Source organism: Anas platyrhynchos, chromosome 3 (genome assembly GCF_047663525.1).
Source record: "Anas platyrhynchos isolate ZD024472 breed Pekin duck chromosome 3, IASCAAS_PekinDuck_T2T, whole genome shotgun sequence".
NCBI lineage: Eukaryota > Metazoa > Chordata > Aves > Anseriformes > Anatidae > Anas > Anas platyrhynchos.
In genome coordinates, this window is record NC_092589.1 from 53,986,521 (window position 1) to 54,002,145 (window position 15,625).

The 15,625-nt window shown below is 43.2% G+C and overlaps 1 protein-coding gene across 4 annotated transcripts in view; it reads left to right on the plus strand.

Moving 5' to 3' along the window:
• Positions 1–10,766, plus strand: part of AKAP12 (A-kinase anchoring protein 12) — a 30,475-nt gene extending 19,709 nt beyond the window's left edge. For all 4 annotated transcript variants that reach the window (XM_027454367.3, XM_038176145.2, XM_038176146.2 and 1 more), the window contains 3 exons: positions 1,139–4,920; positions 5,694–7,616; positions 8,241–10,766. In XM_027454367.3, the coding sequence (XP_027310168.2) occupies positions 1,139–4,920; positions 5,694–7,616; positions 8,241–8,249 (5,714 nt within the window). In that variant the 3' untranslated portion in view covers positions 8,250–10,766. The remainder of the gene's footprint in view (positions 1–1,138; positions 4,921–5,693; positions 7,617–8,240) is intronic.
• The last annotated feature ends 4,859 nt before the right edge of the window (positions 10,767–15,625 follow it).

The following is a 15,625-nucleotide window of genomic DNA, read 5'->3' on the forward strand; positions in this document are numbered from 1 at the left end:
CGTACACAATGTAAAGATGAGGGCACTGCCTTCTCCCAAGATGTTGCCACTAACATTGGATTTTTTTTTTGGTCCAAAATTCTTTCAAACAAATGTTAAACTTGCATTTAGGCTTATTACAATAGTTTGTTAATAATTTGTAAGAACATGTTACTTATCTGGGGGTATGTAGAGCTTACAGTTTTGTGCTTTTAAATGGATGTGTGCTGGCTTTTTAACTGCTGTATTTCAGGGGGATTAATTTATATGCTAGTCTGTGAATTTAGGCAGCTCATGGCTAGAGGGAGTGATAATGCTTAAATTGTCCCAGCAAGACTGAGAGGCTGGTTGCCAGTGTCCTGAAGGAAAAACTCAAACAGTGCTCAAGAAAGCGGCAATGCAAACACAGACGTGTGAGAACTGGAGGGTAGAATTTTACCTGCTTGCATAGTAACAACTTCGTTATTTTCAGGCGATGTGGAATTGCTACGTATGAGGTTTCTGTCTGGCAACAGCAGTGATGTGATGTATGGGAGAATTCCAAGGTTCACAATCTTTAAAGCAAATACGTTGTAATGTAACTGTTCTGGGCTTTACAGGTTTTCAGAAAAATAGGGAATTTCCCATGGGTATTTTAACATCTTACCATTCTTTTGGGACAGAGCTGTAAAATGAGCTTTCCTTTTCTTGCTGTAATTTTAAGTCAACATTTCTCCACCACTCCCACCCCTCTAGGTTTCCTTCTACCTGGAAAGGATTCTGAGCTTTACTTCAGAAATAATTGCACATGTTGTTCTTTGAGTATTGATTGGAGAGAAATTAATTTTTTATCTCTTAAGTTTGTGTTAAATTACAAAAGAAGAAAAATACTGCAAAAGAGAGGAAGAGAATGAGCTCTAAAGGTGCATTTTCAAATAAACTTTGAAAGGATATTTACAATGAAGTGAGAAAGGAAAGGAATTACAGTAATCTTAGATCAGAAAAACTAGTCCTTAAAAATTTTAAGAGAGGTATGCAGATAAAGGAACATGTATGTTTAGGAAAGCTTGATAAAACTGTAGAAAGATAGCATATATCTGTACCTAAAGGTATAATATAACATTAAATCAAGAAGAAAATTAACTTTTTTTTTCTTTTTTCTTTTTTTTTTTTTAAACAGTTGAACAAACAGAACATTCCAGTGTAATTCTGAAGGAAGACACCCAAACTATGGAGACAAGTCCATCTGACTCAAGCACCAAAGATGGTGTAGATGCTGAGAAAGAGGATGCTCATGTAGTTAAACAGTTGCCATCTTCGGAAGAAGATGCAGAAGACCTTGAACAAGCATCTGAGCCACCGTCATATGATCTGGGCTTTAAAAAGGTTTTTAAATTTGTTGGATTCAGATTCACAGTAAAGAAAGAGAAGACAGGAAAATCAGAACCAGTTCAGCTGCTTACTGTAAAAAAGGAAACACAAGTCACTGAAGGAGCTGATGATCAAAAAGAAGTCAGCTCAGAAGAAACAGTGGTGCCTGAAGATGCACCCTCTGCAGAAGACAACACCAAAGATGCACTGAAAAATGAAAAAACGGAAGACGAATCTCCTAAAACACCAGAAGCAAATGAGATTAGTTCTCAGTCATCTGCTGTAGCCAATGATACTGCATCACCATTAAGAAAATTTTTTTCTCAGGGATTGGCTGGATTTAGAAAAAAGAAGAGTTTTAGGAAGCCCAAAGAAGATGAACAACCATCTCCTACAAAAGAAGAAGAGCAAGAAAAAGAGGGGACAACATTAACAACTGAAACCAGTGACAAGGAGAAATCTGAGTCTGAGAAGCAAGTTGAAGAGAATAATGTGACAGCAGTAACCATTGAAACACATGAGAAAGAACAAACAGAAGATGAAAAACAAGAGCCTAAGACTGAAACAGACATAGGAGTTGATGCAAGTGAGAAGGAAAAGCTACTAGAGCATGATGAGCAGGATGTAGTGACAACTGTTGCTACAGCAAGTGCAAAGGAGGAAAAAGCTGAAGAAGATCAAGAAGGTAAATTAATAGAAGTCACAGAAAATATTGGTAAAAAGGAAGAAAAAACTGAAGAAGGGGAGAAAGAAAGTGAAGTGACAGAGAAACCACTAATAACAATCCCTGTAATCACAGACAGTGTGAATGGAGAACTGAAGGCATCCTCAGAAGTCCTACCTGTAGGAGAAAATCTGGAGTCAACAGGAAAGTGTGAAATAAGTGACAGAACTGAAATATCCTCTGAAGAGAAACTCGAAGCAGGATCTTCATTGGCAACTAGTGAAGAGTTTAAAAAGTCTGAAGGAATAGAAGGAAGTAAACCTATGTCACTGGTGAAAGAAACGTTTGATGAAAAATCAGAGAAAGCAGAATTGAAAATTTCACCCACGGCAGAAGATGCCACTGAAGCACAAAGAGAAGCTCATGATAAAACCACAGAGAAGGCAGCAAGCAAAGGCCATGAGACAGAACTGACTCTGGAGGCTGCTGGATCAAAGTCCTTTTCTACTTCTGAACAGTCATTTGATACCGCGGATGATCAACGATCAGTCAAACCCACTGATGAAGGGCTACAAGGCAAAATTGGTGAAGTTGTGACTGATAGTACCAAACCAGGTGAAATAACCACAGAAATAGCTCCTGAAGAAGCAGCTGGAAAGAGGCCTCCAGAAGGTATCACAAATGAAGCTGAACTGCTCTCTTCTCAAGAAAAAACTAAATTACAAGGCAGTCCTTTAAAGAAACTCTTTACGGGTACTGGATTAAAAAAACTGTCTGGAAAGAAGCATAAAGGCAAAAGAGAAGAATCAAAGTTAGGGGAACAGGGAGAACTAACTCAACACTTATCAGATTCCCCAGATAGCCCAGAAGAACAAAAGGTGGAGAGTTCTGCTTCTTCTCCTGAGGAGCTGAATGAAATTCCTTCTTTGGAAAAATCTGCAGATGGAATGCAGGTCTCTGAAAATGAAGATGCTGCAATTTCAGATGTGGAGAGAAAAAGAGAAAGTGTTACGCCTTGGGCATCATTTAAAAAGATGGTGACTCCCAAGAAACGTGTCAGAAGACCTTCTGAAAGTGATAAAGAAGAAGAAATTGATAAGACAAAGAGCACTGCAGTGCCTGCAACTGAAAATGCAGCTGAAGAAAGTCAGGTAGAGTTAAAAGAAAATGGAATGGACCAGAAAACAGAGAAAGTCACAGAAGAGCCCAAAAGAAAGGTTGACACCTCTGTGTCTTGGGAAGCCTTTATATGTGTAGGTTCTTCAAAGAAAAGAGCCAGGAAATCATCATCATCTGATGAAGAAGCTGAGCATAAATTTGGTCAAGATGGCCAAAAAATAGAAGAATCTGGACAGAGCAAAGAAACAGCAACAGATGCAGTTCTTACTAGTTCTCAGGAGAGTGATCAAGGACAAGGGAATTCCTCTCCAGAACAAGCTGGAAGCCCGTCTGAAGGTGAAGGTATTTCAACATGGGAGTCATTTAAAAGGTTAGTCACTCCTAGAAGGAAATCCAAAACCAGAATGGAAGAGAGAACCGAAGACTCTGTTGTGGGATCTAGCCTGGAACATTCAACATCGGATGGTGAGCCTGGAAAAGATGAATCATGGGTTCCATTTAGAAAACTTATGCCTGGCCGTAGGAAGAAAAAGTCAGATGGAAAGCCAGAACCAACTCATCTTAAACAAGCAAGAGAAGACATGGCAGAAACAACTGAGGAAGATTCAGATATTCCAGCTGTTGTTCCTTTGTCTGAATATGAAGCAGCAGAGCAAGAGAAAATTGAAGCCCAGAAAGTGAAAGATGCTGAAGCAATGAAAAAACAAACCTCAGAGGAAGAAGGAGCAGAAAAATTAGAAGACACCCTTGAAGTTAAGCAACCCAGTGAAGGGCTGGTACATGCAGTCACTGTTACTGTTGTGGAAGGGGAAAGAGCTGTTACCAGTATTGAAGAAAGGTCACCATCATGGATATCTGCTGCTCTGACAGAGTGCATTGAGCAGGCAGAAGAAGAGGAAGAGAAAGAAACTGAGAAAGCATTTGAATCAGAAGTTGTTGTAGAACAAGCAGTGGTAGTCGCTAAGACAGCGCCGGAGACGAGAAAGGATCTTAGTGATGATACCACAGCAAGTGAGCTAGAGTTAACCTCAGAGGCAGTGACGGCTCTGGAGGAGACAGCTGAAGCTTCCTGCGCTGAAGAAACAATGGAAGTATCCTTTGCTGAGGAGACAACTGAGATGGTTTCTGCTGTTTCACAGTTGTTAGAAACCCCAGATACTACAGAAGAAGTTACGCCAGTACAAGAAGTAGAAGCCACTGAACAAAATTTGAAAGAATTAGAGAAGCAGACGCAAAAAGTTCTTCACGAAGTTGCTGAAAGAGTAAAGTCATCAGAAGTAGCACAGATGGTTAGTGAAAGAACCATGACACCAACTGTAGTTACAACAGTGCAAGAAGTTGAGTCAGAAGTGAAGGATGATGCTACAGATGAGAAAGTTGCAGGTCAGGAAACAGTTTTGCTTGATCAGTCCTTGAAAAGAGAAGAACACACAGAGGATGATGTCCAGCCCCCGGAAAGTGCAGAGAGCATTCAGGACAGAGATAAAATTGAAGAGAGAGGACATGAAGGTTCAGAAAGAAGTGAATTATCTGCTGCAGTGAAAGAAAGCACAGAAGGATATGAAAATGTGGATGTATTGAGAGATGAAAGGCAGTGGCAGGCATGTGAGGAAGAAATTGTAGAAGACCAAGAGATATCTGAAATGCAGAGGACAGTTGAGGAACCTTCATCACAAGATAGCAAAACTGTCACTCCTGAGGAAGAGCCATTAACAAAGCAGGAGCCTTCAGAACAAGAGAAACTGCCCCTAGCAGAGTTAACAGTAGATGAGATGAGAGACGAATGTATTCCAGAAGTCCAGGCTGCAGTAAGTATTACATAAGATACTAAGGTTGATCTGTCAAAGAAAAATTCAGCAAGTGTTAACTTGATTTAGAGTTAACTCGAGTTAAGTGTTAACTTGATTTAGAGTCAGGTTGTGGCAGTAGTCCTGTCAAAGACCTTCCTTGTGCAGCATGAGGCATCTGAAGTTTGTTTTTAGTGAGACAGACATGGATGTCCAGAAGGAGCAGCCACTGATGCTCATGTGCAGTGATGTGGATGCAATGACTGCAGAAAGGGGGTGGGAGATGGTGTGCATGGATCAGAAGGTGCTGAAAACGATTGCCACTGGGGCTCCTGCACAGCACACTGTGACTGAAGATATTATATGAAAACATGATGCAGCTGTGATGCATATGATACCAGATGTAGCAGGTGGTATCTTCAGTCATAGGCAGACATACAGTTGTATCTGAGACACTTCTGCAAAGGCAGGAAAAGAAATGATACCATTATCTCTATGCGCGTACAGAAGTTATTGTGACTGATGTGTTCCTATCTTCTTAACTGTGTCTCCACCACCTTTCTGGCTGTCTTGGTTTCAAGTGCTGTCAGCTGTCCCTTGCTTTAAGCTGCCCTTTGTTTCCTGAACTGTGTCCCGACACACTGGATGTGCTGCGATCTTGGTGACCTGCTAATCTCAGTGTCCTTATAACATTCCTCTCCTCCTGGTCACCTCTTCTGGTGCTTTCACCGAGAACATTCTCAGTCTCTCCCTGCTCGTACCCTTCTTTAAGGATCTGTTACGATTCTCCACAGGTGCAGAACGAGACCGAAGATGAAACCTCTGCCTTGGGGCTTCCAGGTGAAGAGCCCGTGAAGCTTGAAGGAGAGGATGAAACTCTCACCGCAGGACCAGTGTGTACAGAAGCAGTTGTCACTGTGGTCCCTGTTGAACCTGAAAGACAAGACAAAATTCCTGAGCTAGACTCACAAGAGCAAACTTGTACTGAAAGAGTTCCTAGCAAGGCAGCTGCCCAGGAAGAGGAAGAAGATGCTGCACTCCTTGGAGTAAAAAGCACAGAAGTCATTGCTGTTGAGGTCCCGACGCAGAATGAGGTAGAAACCTGTGCCCTTATCTCTGAAACCACAGCCTCAGAAGCAGTAGAAGCTGCTGAGCAGAGTGTGAGGGATGGGGATGTCGGGCAGATAGTGACAAAAGATCCTGTCCCCATCCTAGAGACAAAACACACAGAAACAACTGAAAGCCTCTCCCAGAGCGATGAAATCAAAGGAGGCAAAATAGAAGATGCCATGCTTAAAACTGAAACACACTCCCCAAGCGATAAGGCTCTTATTGAGGCCACCCCCCAGACTGAAGGAGACAGCGTATCTAATGCAGCATCAGTGTGCTTAGGTATCACTGAAAATGGAAGCACTCCCCTCACTGACATAAGTCCTAAGACAAGTGAAAAACAAAGCAGCTTAGTTGAAGAAAGGTCTGCAGAAACAGCACAAGAACTTGTAGAAACCCTGAACTGTCAAGACCTTCAGAAAGAAGAAAGCATAAATGGGCAATTGATGGAAGGAGCCAAAGAAGTATTTGAATCTGGAGAACAGGAAGCTGTGAGGGGTGATGAATGTTGTTCAACAGTTGTCCAGCAAGAGGTTTTAACTGCGCAGGAGGAGCACCCCGACTCAGCCTTCCTATCAGCTGAGAGCTCAGAGGCTCAGAAAATGCCTGTGCCTGTAGCAGCTGCAGCAGTTGAAGAGCATGTCGTGGCAGAAACCGTCACGCCCACAGACACAACAGCCGAAACTGCAGAGCCCTTGGCAACCACACCAGAGCAAATGGTTTCTGATGAGGTCCCATTTACCACCCTTGACTCTTCAGGCAGTGAAAGTGCACGGTCTGGTAGGGCAGAAGCACCCGAGCCTCAAGTAAGTCCTGCTTACATGAATGGAATACCAGAGAGTCCCCAGAGCACTGGACTACCCGAACAGCATGCTGCTCCTTTAAGCGATGGTCTCTCCCTCACCCACGCAGAATTTGAGGCGGATGTTGTTCCTTCTGGGACTATAGAGTCCCAGAGTACAAAAATTGTACTGAATGTCATCCAGACGGCCGTTAACAAACTTGCGGAAACAGAAGAGGCCTTTGAGTCAGAGCAGCACATTAAGACCGTAGGGAAAAGCCCATCAGGTACAATTATACCTGAACTTCTGGAAAACATGCATGCAGATCACCAGTTCCTAGTAAAAAAGGAAGAGATGTCAAGTATGGAACAAGAGCTCCAGCAATCCAAAGTAGAGAAACATGCTACATTAATAGAGTCTGCAGAAATTCATGCGACTGTAGGAAAAACAAAAGACATGCTGTTAACTTGTGAGGTGCTGGAAGATGGACAAAGTCAGAATTCTCTTCATATTGTGCCTACCCCTGACGACATTTCAAGGGAAAGTGTAAGACTTCAGAAATCAGCATTAGAGCTAAGTACTTCAGAAGATTCAACCAAAGATGTACACCCACTAAAACTGAAGGAAAAGGAGGTTGGGCAGGTTACAGAAATCTCAGACCAACACAGAGGTCAGCAAACGTGTGCAGAAAGGGAGGAAGAACAACGTCACCTACCGGTGGAGGACGGGAAGATGCAGACGTGGCAGGATGATGGTTGCCAAGAAGGAGGCACGTCTTGTGATGGTGCACAAAGTCAGAACTCGTTGGCTCCTGAGGCCTTGAATGTAAGTAGCAATTTCAGCCAGTAATTTCTTCTTCTCCCCAAAGTAGATTTTGCACTCTCTACAACTGTTGTGTCTCTCCTCTCCTCTCCTTTTTTTTTTTTTTTTTTTTTAATTCCAGTGAAAGACAAGCGCTCCCCGTTTCAACCAGCAGGCCACAGATTTCCCTATATGCACCTACTCTACACCTTGTTTGTTTTCTGTACAGCTGTGCTCACATTAAAGGCCTTTGTCTTGACCTGTGGTTTAGGGTGGTATTTCTGGGAGGTAGAGCATGTAGTTTCCAGTTTTCCAAGATACATTAAACACATGCCATACAGATGTGTATAAGATTTAATCCACAGACTTTTTTTTTTTTTTTTTTTTTACTTTATCTTAGAGGTGAGTGTTGCCTTACATGGTAAACTTGAAGTGCCTTGTTCCCAAAGCTCTTCATAGTTCGGTGAAATCCAAATCAGAAAAGGTGATAGGTATAGTCTTTCTCTTTGCTATTTACTGTTTTTGCTTAACTAAGCCATGTGACTGTCTTCAAATCCATTTCTAAAACTGCTTGGGAAAGATAAGATAATTTTGAGAGTAAGTTGTCATTAATACAGGGTTTTCTTTGTACTGTCTTCTTACTTTCAGATGTGCTAAGTATCCATGTGGCGTTTGGAGAGATGCTGGTCCTAGAGAACAACTGACAATCCTGTGACAGAACCAGGAGCTTAATTCACTACCCTGTATTCTTGGATGTTAACATCTGCTCTTTTGAAGACTTCACGTTTTTTGTCATTGTCATTAAAAAACAATGCCTTTAACGTTGGGTATATCTACACGTGTTCCATTCAAAGGTCATTTGCCTCTGCCCAAAATATCCCATTTAGACTGGAGATGCACAACTGAGTGAATGGACAGACCTCTAAAATTTGTGCCACAGTTATTACCGTCCCCTCACTTAACGTGTCCTGTCTGTGCCCTGACTTCCTGAATCCCTTCATTCATCCCCAAATCCCCTACCTCCTTTCTGCAGTCTCCCTTACCCCCAAACATCTTCCGTAGCTGCCTTGATCTGACCTACAAGTGGCCACAGCTGCTGCTCCACTTCTGTGCTGAGGGGAAAGAGGAGAGCTGACTGAGAACACACGAGACTTCTGGCTGACTAGCAGACACGTCTAGCAAACAGCAGGAACTGGATCACGCACAAATCCTTGAGCAAGATGCTCAAGATTGCTGCCTTTCAGTCCCATTCAGGTATCTCCTTCCATCCTTCAGTTGTGTTTGCGCAGGCCTGATTTAGTCAGAAATTACTTCTACAGCGTAGCTTGAAAGGAGATTGAGAATGCTCTTTTTCTGTTGTTCAAGACTTCAGGTTTCAGGACTGGACTGTAATGTGTTGAATATTTATATGTATGTCTTAAACCCAGTTCTGATTTTATTGTAGAGCTATGATACTTCTGTACCGTTTAGGCGTACCCTTAAAGGAATTTTGTAGAGTAGCCTGGAGAGGAAATGGATACTGGTGGAGTGGAATTTGATAACATGTAGTTTCCTATTTATTGTTCCAGGTTTTTCCCTTTGTAAAATCTCTCCAAAACTTGGCTGTCATGCTTTGAATATTTATATGTATATCCTAAGCCCAGTTCTGATTTTAATGTAGAACTATGGTATTTCTAAAGACAAAAGGAGAGCCCTGACCTGTGTCAGATCCAACTGTGTTGACCAACGTCACTTCAACTTGCAGTCCTCCCAGGTTTCTGAGAACCCTCCAGACTTATTATTTCCCTGCTGTCTTACTCATACAGCAACCTCAGCTGTACCACAACACCTAAATCACATCCTGCTCAGTCCTGGTCACTACCCCATTCATCCCCAAGTCTTTCCTCTACCCGCACCATCTAACATCCAGGCAGGTAGTGAATTCTGCTTTGGATTGCAAAAGACAGAAGAGAAGTTTGGGGTGCTGAAATCCTAAAAGTCTTCACCTAAGGTGGATTGGACTGAGAACAGCTGCAGACCAGGGTGAGCTGGGTGATCTAAAGGAGAAAGAGGCCTCAAGTCTGAGAGTCCTGGGATGTCTGTCCCTAACAGGAGTAGGTCTTCCCTTTTGTTTGTTTACATTAAAATCAAACACAGGGTACCAGTCACAGCTCTGATTTCTAAAGTGAAGGTTACAGATCGCACTTTGTGAAAACCGATGCCCACCAAGTTGAACAATAGCTCACTATCCTACCTGTATAGTAATTTATTTTAAAAACAACTTTTAGTGTACAAATGCTCTTGTTATGGCAGGTGCTTGCCTCTCCTCGGGGCTGCACATACAGCAAGCAATGCGACTGATTGCACTGGTGTGATTGCACCATCTGGTGCTGCCCTGTGTGGAAGCATCAAAAGATTTTTCCTTACCTCAGAGCAAATTATATAAATATTTAAAGCCAAACAATGTGGTTTCAAACAATCCAGTCTGTCTTTGTCCATTGTTAGTGGCAGCTTTCCCCCTTAGCTTTGGGCAATTCCAACAACTTCGGTTGGTTTCCACAGGTTTAAGTTGGCTTGCAAGTTAATCATGCTCTTAATAACACCTCACAAGTGCAAACTTGGCTGAATTTGTACAAATTGTGTACCTATGTACGTTAAGCCATATTGCAATGACTGCAGCAGGTAAAATGAAATAACAATAGCATGACCTGTGTAATCCTGATTCTTATGTTTGTAGCTCCAAAGCTGTTAATAATATGTAAAGTTAACTCTTGTCTGAACCTCATTTAAATAAAGCTAGCTTTATCACAATGTAAATTGTCTGTTGGTAGTAATTGGGCAGGCAAGTGCTTAAACTTGCTTGTTTTCTCCATTTATCCAGGGCCTAGGTAAGCAATGCAACAACCGTAACTATAAAACAAATACAAAAGCTTCTTGTAACTGACAGCTAAAAATATATATTGCACCTGAAACCATGCTAACGGTGCAAGGAGCATGACTCCACCTAAATATCCTCCTTTGTTCCAGCGTATTGCTTTGGCCTCTGAAACTCTCATTTGAGACTGTGACTTCTGGCTTGTGCTTAAAAGCTTGAAGCTTTCTTTAATCCAATGTATTGGGTTACTGAATTTGATTTTGTGTTTTTAACGTAGATTTTCATTGATTAAATAAAATACAACTACCAATTTGTTCTAATGTGTGTATGTGTTTTTTTTTTTCAGCTTGCTCACTGTAAGTTACTTTTTGATGGTTGATTAATCTTCAGAGTTAGATTTGCTCATGATGATTCATTTGTTGTTGACGGATGTTCAGCTTTTGATATGAATTAAAGGAGCTAATTACAGAATTAAATGGCAACTTGGGTATAAGTTTCTATAAAATACGCATGTACAATTAAGATACTTCAGAAAACTGTGAAGAAAAAAAAAATCCATTAAATTCAAGATAGATAATAGTATTCAGTGAGCCAGAATGAAAAATCAGTAAACCACATGCCTTGTACAGACTCGCACTTGAACTCATATTGTAAAAGCTGCGTTTGTGTTCTTGTCTCAGTTATGAAGCTGAGATGCTAAATGCTAAATTCACTATTAGCAAACACCTGCTCTGGTCACAGTAAATGCAGACACTGAAGTCTTCTGCCCATCCTTGTGCAAGGTTTGTGCATTTATGATATCCTGGTACTCGTTAATGTGAAGGTCCCTGAACAGGCATCAGTATAGGGACTGGCGACTGAGCCACCTGAATCAGCAGGAGGCTGTTTTGTTGGAAATAGCTTGAGTATCCTGCCTGTTACCTCAAGCTCTGGAAGCAGACTTGGCTCTCCCCTTTAGACCTGGAGCATATGGGAGGCAGCTGTGCTCGCGGAGGAGCCTGCACAGCCTGGATACAGCAAGTGCCTGGGGACGGGCAGGCAGCTTGCCAGAAACAGGATTCCTGAGACGGTCACATCTGGATGCTGAATTCTGGATGTTTGTTGGTTACACAGCCACGTGGGAGGGGAGTGAGCCTGAGGGGGCTGGTGGCCATGCAAGGAAAGGTACGGTTTGGTACGAGGAGCAACGATGAATTGTGGCCCAGCGGGACTGGCAGCACAGGGTGTCGAGTCCTGGCTTCGGAGAGGTGGACAAGAAATGGCAAAAGAAGGGGTGTGAACATATCTAGGGTGCTGCTAGTAAGGTGAAAGCTTAGCCACAATATTTATATCTAATTTAGGGCTGATGGAATTCCTAGTTGGATGCTAAGTCTAGTGAGTGAGAATAAAAGTGAGAATGAAAGATAAAGAATTCATGATCCACTCATTGTTATATACAACATAAAACAAACAGACAAAACAAAGCAATTCCACCACACCCACCCCCAGAAACCCCACCAAATTGAAGTGAGTTCCCTTTGGGTGTGCGTGGATAGAAAACTAGCTTTACAAGAAATAAAGTTGATCGATAAAACCTAACTGCAGCAGAAGGCCACAGTGTAACTTCTGTGATGAAGACCTTTTTAAAGAATATGCTCATACATACCAGCATAAGTAATAAGAATAATCTGTTCATATCTTTTAAGTTATACTTAGCAATGAATCAAAAATGCTGCGAAGCTAGTGGTTTCCCTTTCTGCAGGAGGTGGCAGGAGTGGCAGCTTTTAAAATTTGATAAAAACAAGAAATATAAAAATATCTGGACAACCAATTATGACCTTTAAAGAATAAAGTTCAGTGTAGCTCTATTTTTCCCCTCAGGGTTGTTTTCTTGAGTAATAGAAAGGGAGATACTGAGAATGGATAATGGGTTTAGATAAAGGGGGTCTGGATAACTGAATAATCCACTATAGATAAAGGGCATGGACCAAAGTTTAGAAGGTTACATTTGAATTTTAAATGAGTTATACTGAAATATTAATGATTCTTCTGCTTAGAAGAGCTTAAAATAGGCTGTCGAAAGAGGAGTGCTAAGGTTAGCCTGTTTTAATGTTCCAGTGAGAAATCGTTGCTTGATTCTGTTGTGAGTGCAAAATGCAACCAAATCATGGGAACAGAGCATCAGTAACAAACAAACAAAAAAAAGGTGCTCTGATTTTAAGCAGAGAAAATGAAGTAGGGGGAGTAGCATTGATCACAGATGGAGAATTAACTTTTTTTTTTTACTCCAGGCTAGGAGAAGGTGACCTGTGCTGAAGTAGGGACACCCCTGAAGGAACATGAGTGAAAGGTAACTATCTACCAGACTCCTTGCCAAAAATCTGGTGAAAGTTTACATGGATGGGAAGGGAACACTGCATTAATTCATGGAAGAAAATCCACTGAGAGATTTCAAATATGCAGAAAGCACAGCTGAGTCAGGAAGTCCCAAAACTGAGTCTGGGAAAGTATAAATATAAGGGGAAGTACCACATGTGCTTGTCCCGTACTTATACCCTGCCTCAGGTACCCACTTAGAGCTACTGTCTAATATTACAGTTGTGTTTTGTAGTACAACACTATTGTGCTTTTACTTACTGGAACACTTTGGAATCAAAACATGCCTGAAGTTAGCATAAGGCAGAAGAAAATGGGTTGTTTTTCCTGACTCACTGTCCACGTTGTTTGTCAGACTGAGGCTGTCTGACAGTTGTGCTTTCTCCTCCCCTCAGGAGGTAGTTACTTCTGCCCTGCCTCTTGGGAACGGCAATGGCTGCTGGTTCTGCTGCTGTTCAGAGATCATGCCCAGAAACTGAGGGAGTTAAGTTCTTCCAATTTGATTTGCCACCTGCCTCCAAAACCTCCTGTCACCAGGATTTCTGGCAGGTTTCTTCTCTCTATGCCCAAGATACTGCATAGAGATAGCTTTTGGTCAGAGGCACTTTGATTTCCCCTAAAGGTAAGCCTTTTGTTGTCTGCTGAAGATGACAGTAATTGAAGCCCTCCTTAAATGTGTAACTACTTCCACCTACCTCTCAGAAATATCCCACAATCCTGGTAACAAAGCACTATTGCCCTCCATTTACTTGATCATGAATCAATTTTTATCCAGGAAAGCTATAAGAGCTCTGCGTCAGACCACAGCAACTGCTCCTGCTCCCAGAGAAGGAGGCAACATAATCTCTCTGTGTCCAACAGGAGTCCTCTTCTCTGCCCCAGTATTCCCTCCAAGGCCACCCCCTCAGAGAAGGTAAGGACACTAATGCTCACACAGCAGCTGAAGGTAGACCAACTCTTCAGTAGTTTTGTAATTGAGGATGACTAAGGTACCACGTGCACTACAGACAGCGCAAGCTGTTCAACAGAGTTCAGAGGATAAGCTTTTTCTGTGCCACGTGTTTTCAAGAAAGACATTACCATTGCTTCTGCAGTAATACTGCTGACACCAGGAGCATCTGTCTCTTCTGCAGCCTCAGATGTAGCAGATTCCTGGTGCCATGTGGGCTGACTACAGCATCCTCTGTTATTCAAAGATTTGCAGTCCTCAGTTCACACTTTGCCATTTGTTAACAATGCTTAATTAAACCAGGTGTGGAGAAAGGGCATTGTATTTTTACTTTGGCAAACAAGAAAGATCTGAGTTCCCTTTGTTTACTTTTAACCAAATCTACAGACATCTGTTAGTTAGCCAACTAAGGGCAACGCCTAATCACCATAAACACACAGACACGGGAAAATCAGAGAAACAATGATAGGTGGAGGAACCTTGGTAACCTAATCAGTGAAAACCTAATCAGTGATAATTACAGTGCACTGAATTGGCTGTTTCCTAAGACCATCCCTGGAGGAGACCATTGTCCCAGGTGTGAAACCCACCAGGATGAGTCAACAGGGAAACTCCCCAGAAAACTGCCAGCTGAAACTGATAAGGGATCAGTGGGATGCAGGAGGAAGAGCACTTGGGGACTGTATAAAACTGACTACAGGATCTTTGAAGGGGGGTGTGGGAATGGGTTAAGAATTAGGGAGTGTTTAGTGAGTGGAACAAAGGTGGGGAAGGAAATTAATCGAGGCAGATTGGAGAAAAACAGCTGTAGGGTAAAGAGGGAAGAAAGGGCTGATTGAATGTAAGGGTGGCTGATCAGCAACTTGTCAGACTGAGCCCTGGGCTTAATCAGCACGGTCAGTCCCCTACCCTGCGTAAATCTGATTCCTGACTGCCTCCTGTGTGGCTGTGATCTCTGCGTGTGCAGGTATGAACACCATGGGGCAGGAGCAGAGGTCTGCGTGCCAGCAGCTGGGTGAGCCACGACCTCGGGGCTCCTGGTGCTGCTGCCAGTGGCTGGAGCAGGGCAGGGGGTTGCTGCCGGACAAGCTGAGGGCCCAAAACCCCACAGCAGGAGCAACCCATGTGTTGTGGGGGCCATATTGCAGTAGCAGACTCCAATCCTGATCAGTAGAAGTGGAGGAGCAGGATCAGGACACCTGAGTACTATGGGTGTGCATGTGGGTGCTGGTAAAGACAGAGCTTTCTCTCTGTGTTAACCTCTGTGCCTGGACATTTATGTATTTGTGTGTGTGTGCACACTGTCAGGATGTGCTCAGGCTCTGTCTCCACGTGGGACCTGGGGATGTGGAGCTGCAGCAGCCTCCCACTCGCTGCTGGGACAGGCAGTGCTGGGGCTGAGAGTGGCCTCCCCTCAGCCTTGTACTTTCCTTGCATAGCTGGAACAGAATGTGTAGGGAACATTCAGCATGTCCCCCCAGTAAATCATTTCTGCTGCCCAGCTGTTGGCTTGTGTCTGTCTCCTGGCAGCTCTGCTGACAGACAGTGAGAGCAGAACCCCCCGGAGGCTGGCTGCCCCTTCCCCACCTGGCCTCACCCGAGGCCAGGCTGTCCTGTCACCCGTGGATGCTGTTTGTGGTGGCCTGGCAACACCTCCTGCCTCCAGCACCTCTTTCTGCAGGAACTGGGTGCTCAGGAAAAGGAAAAGCTTCTCCTTCAGGAAAGGCCGCTCCCCTCCTGAGTGCTGGCTTTACTGCCCTTACTCCAGCTGCTCCAAGAGGGGGGCAGTAAGGATCCATTCAGCCCACTTGGGCTGGCCAGTGCGGCCTCTGGGCATGGAGGTGCCACTACAGAAAGGCTCTGTGGGACACCAGG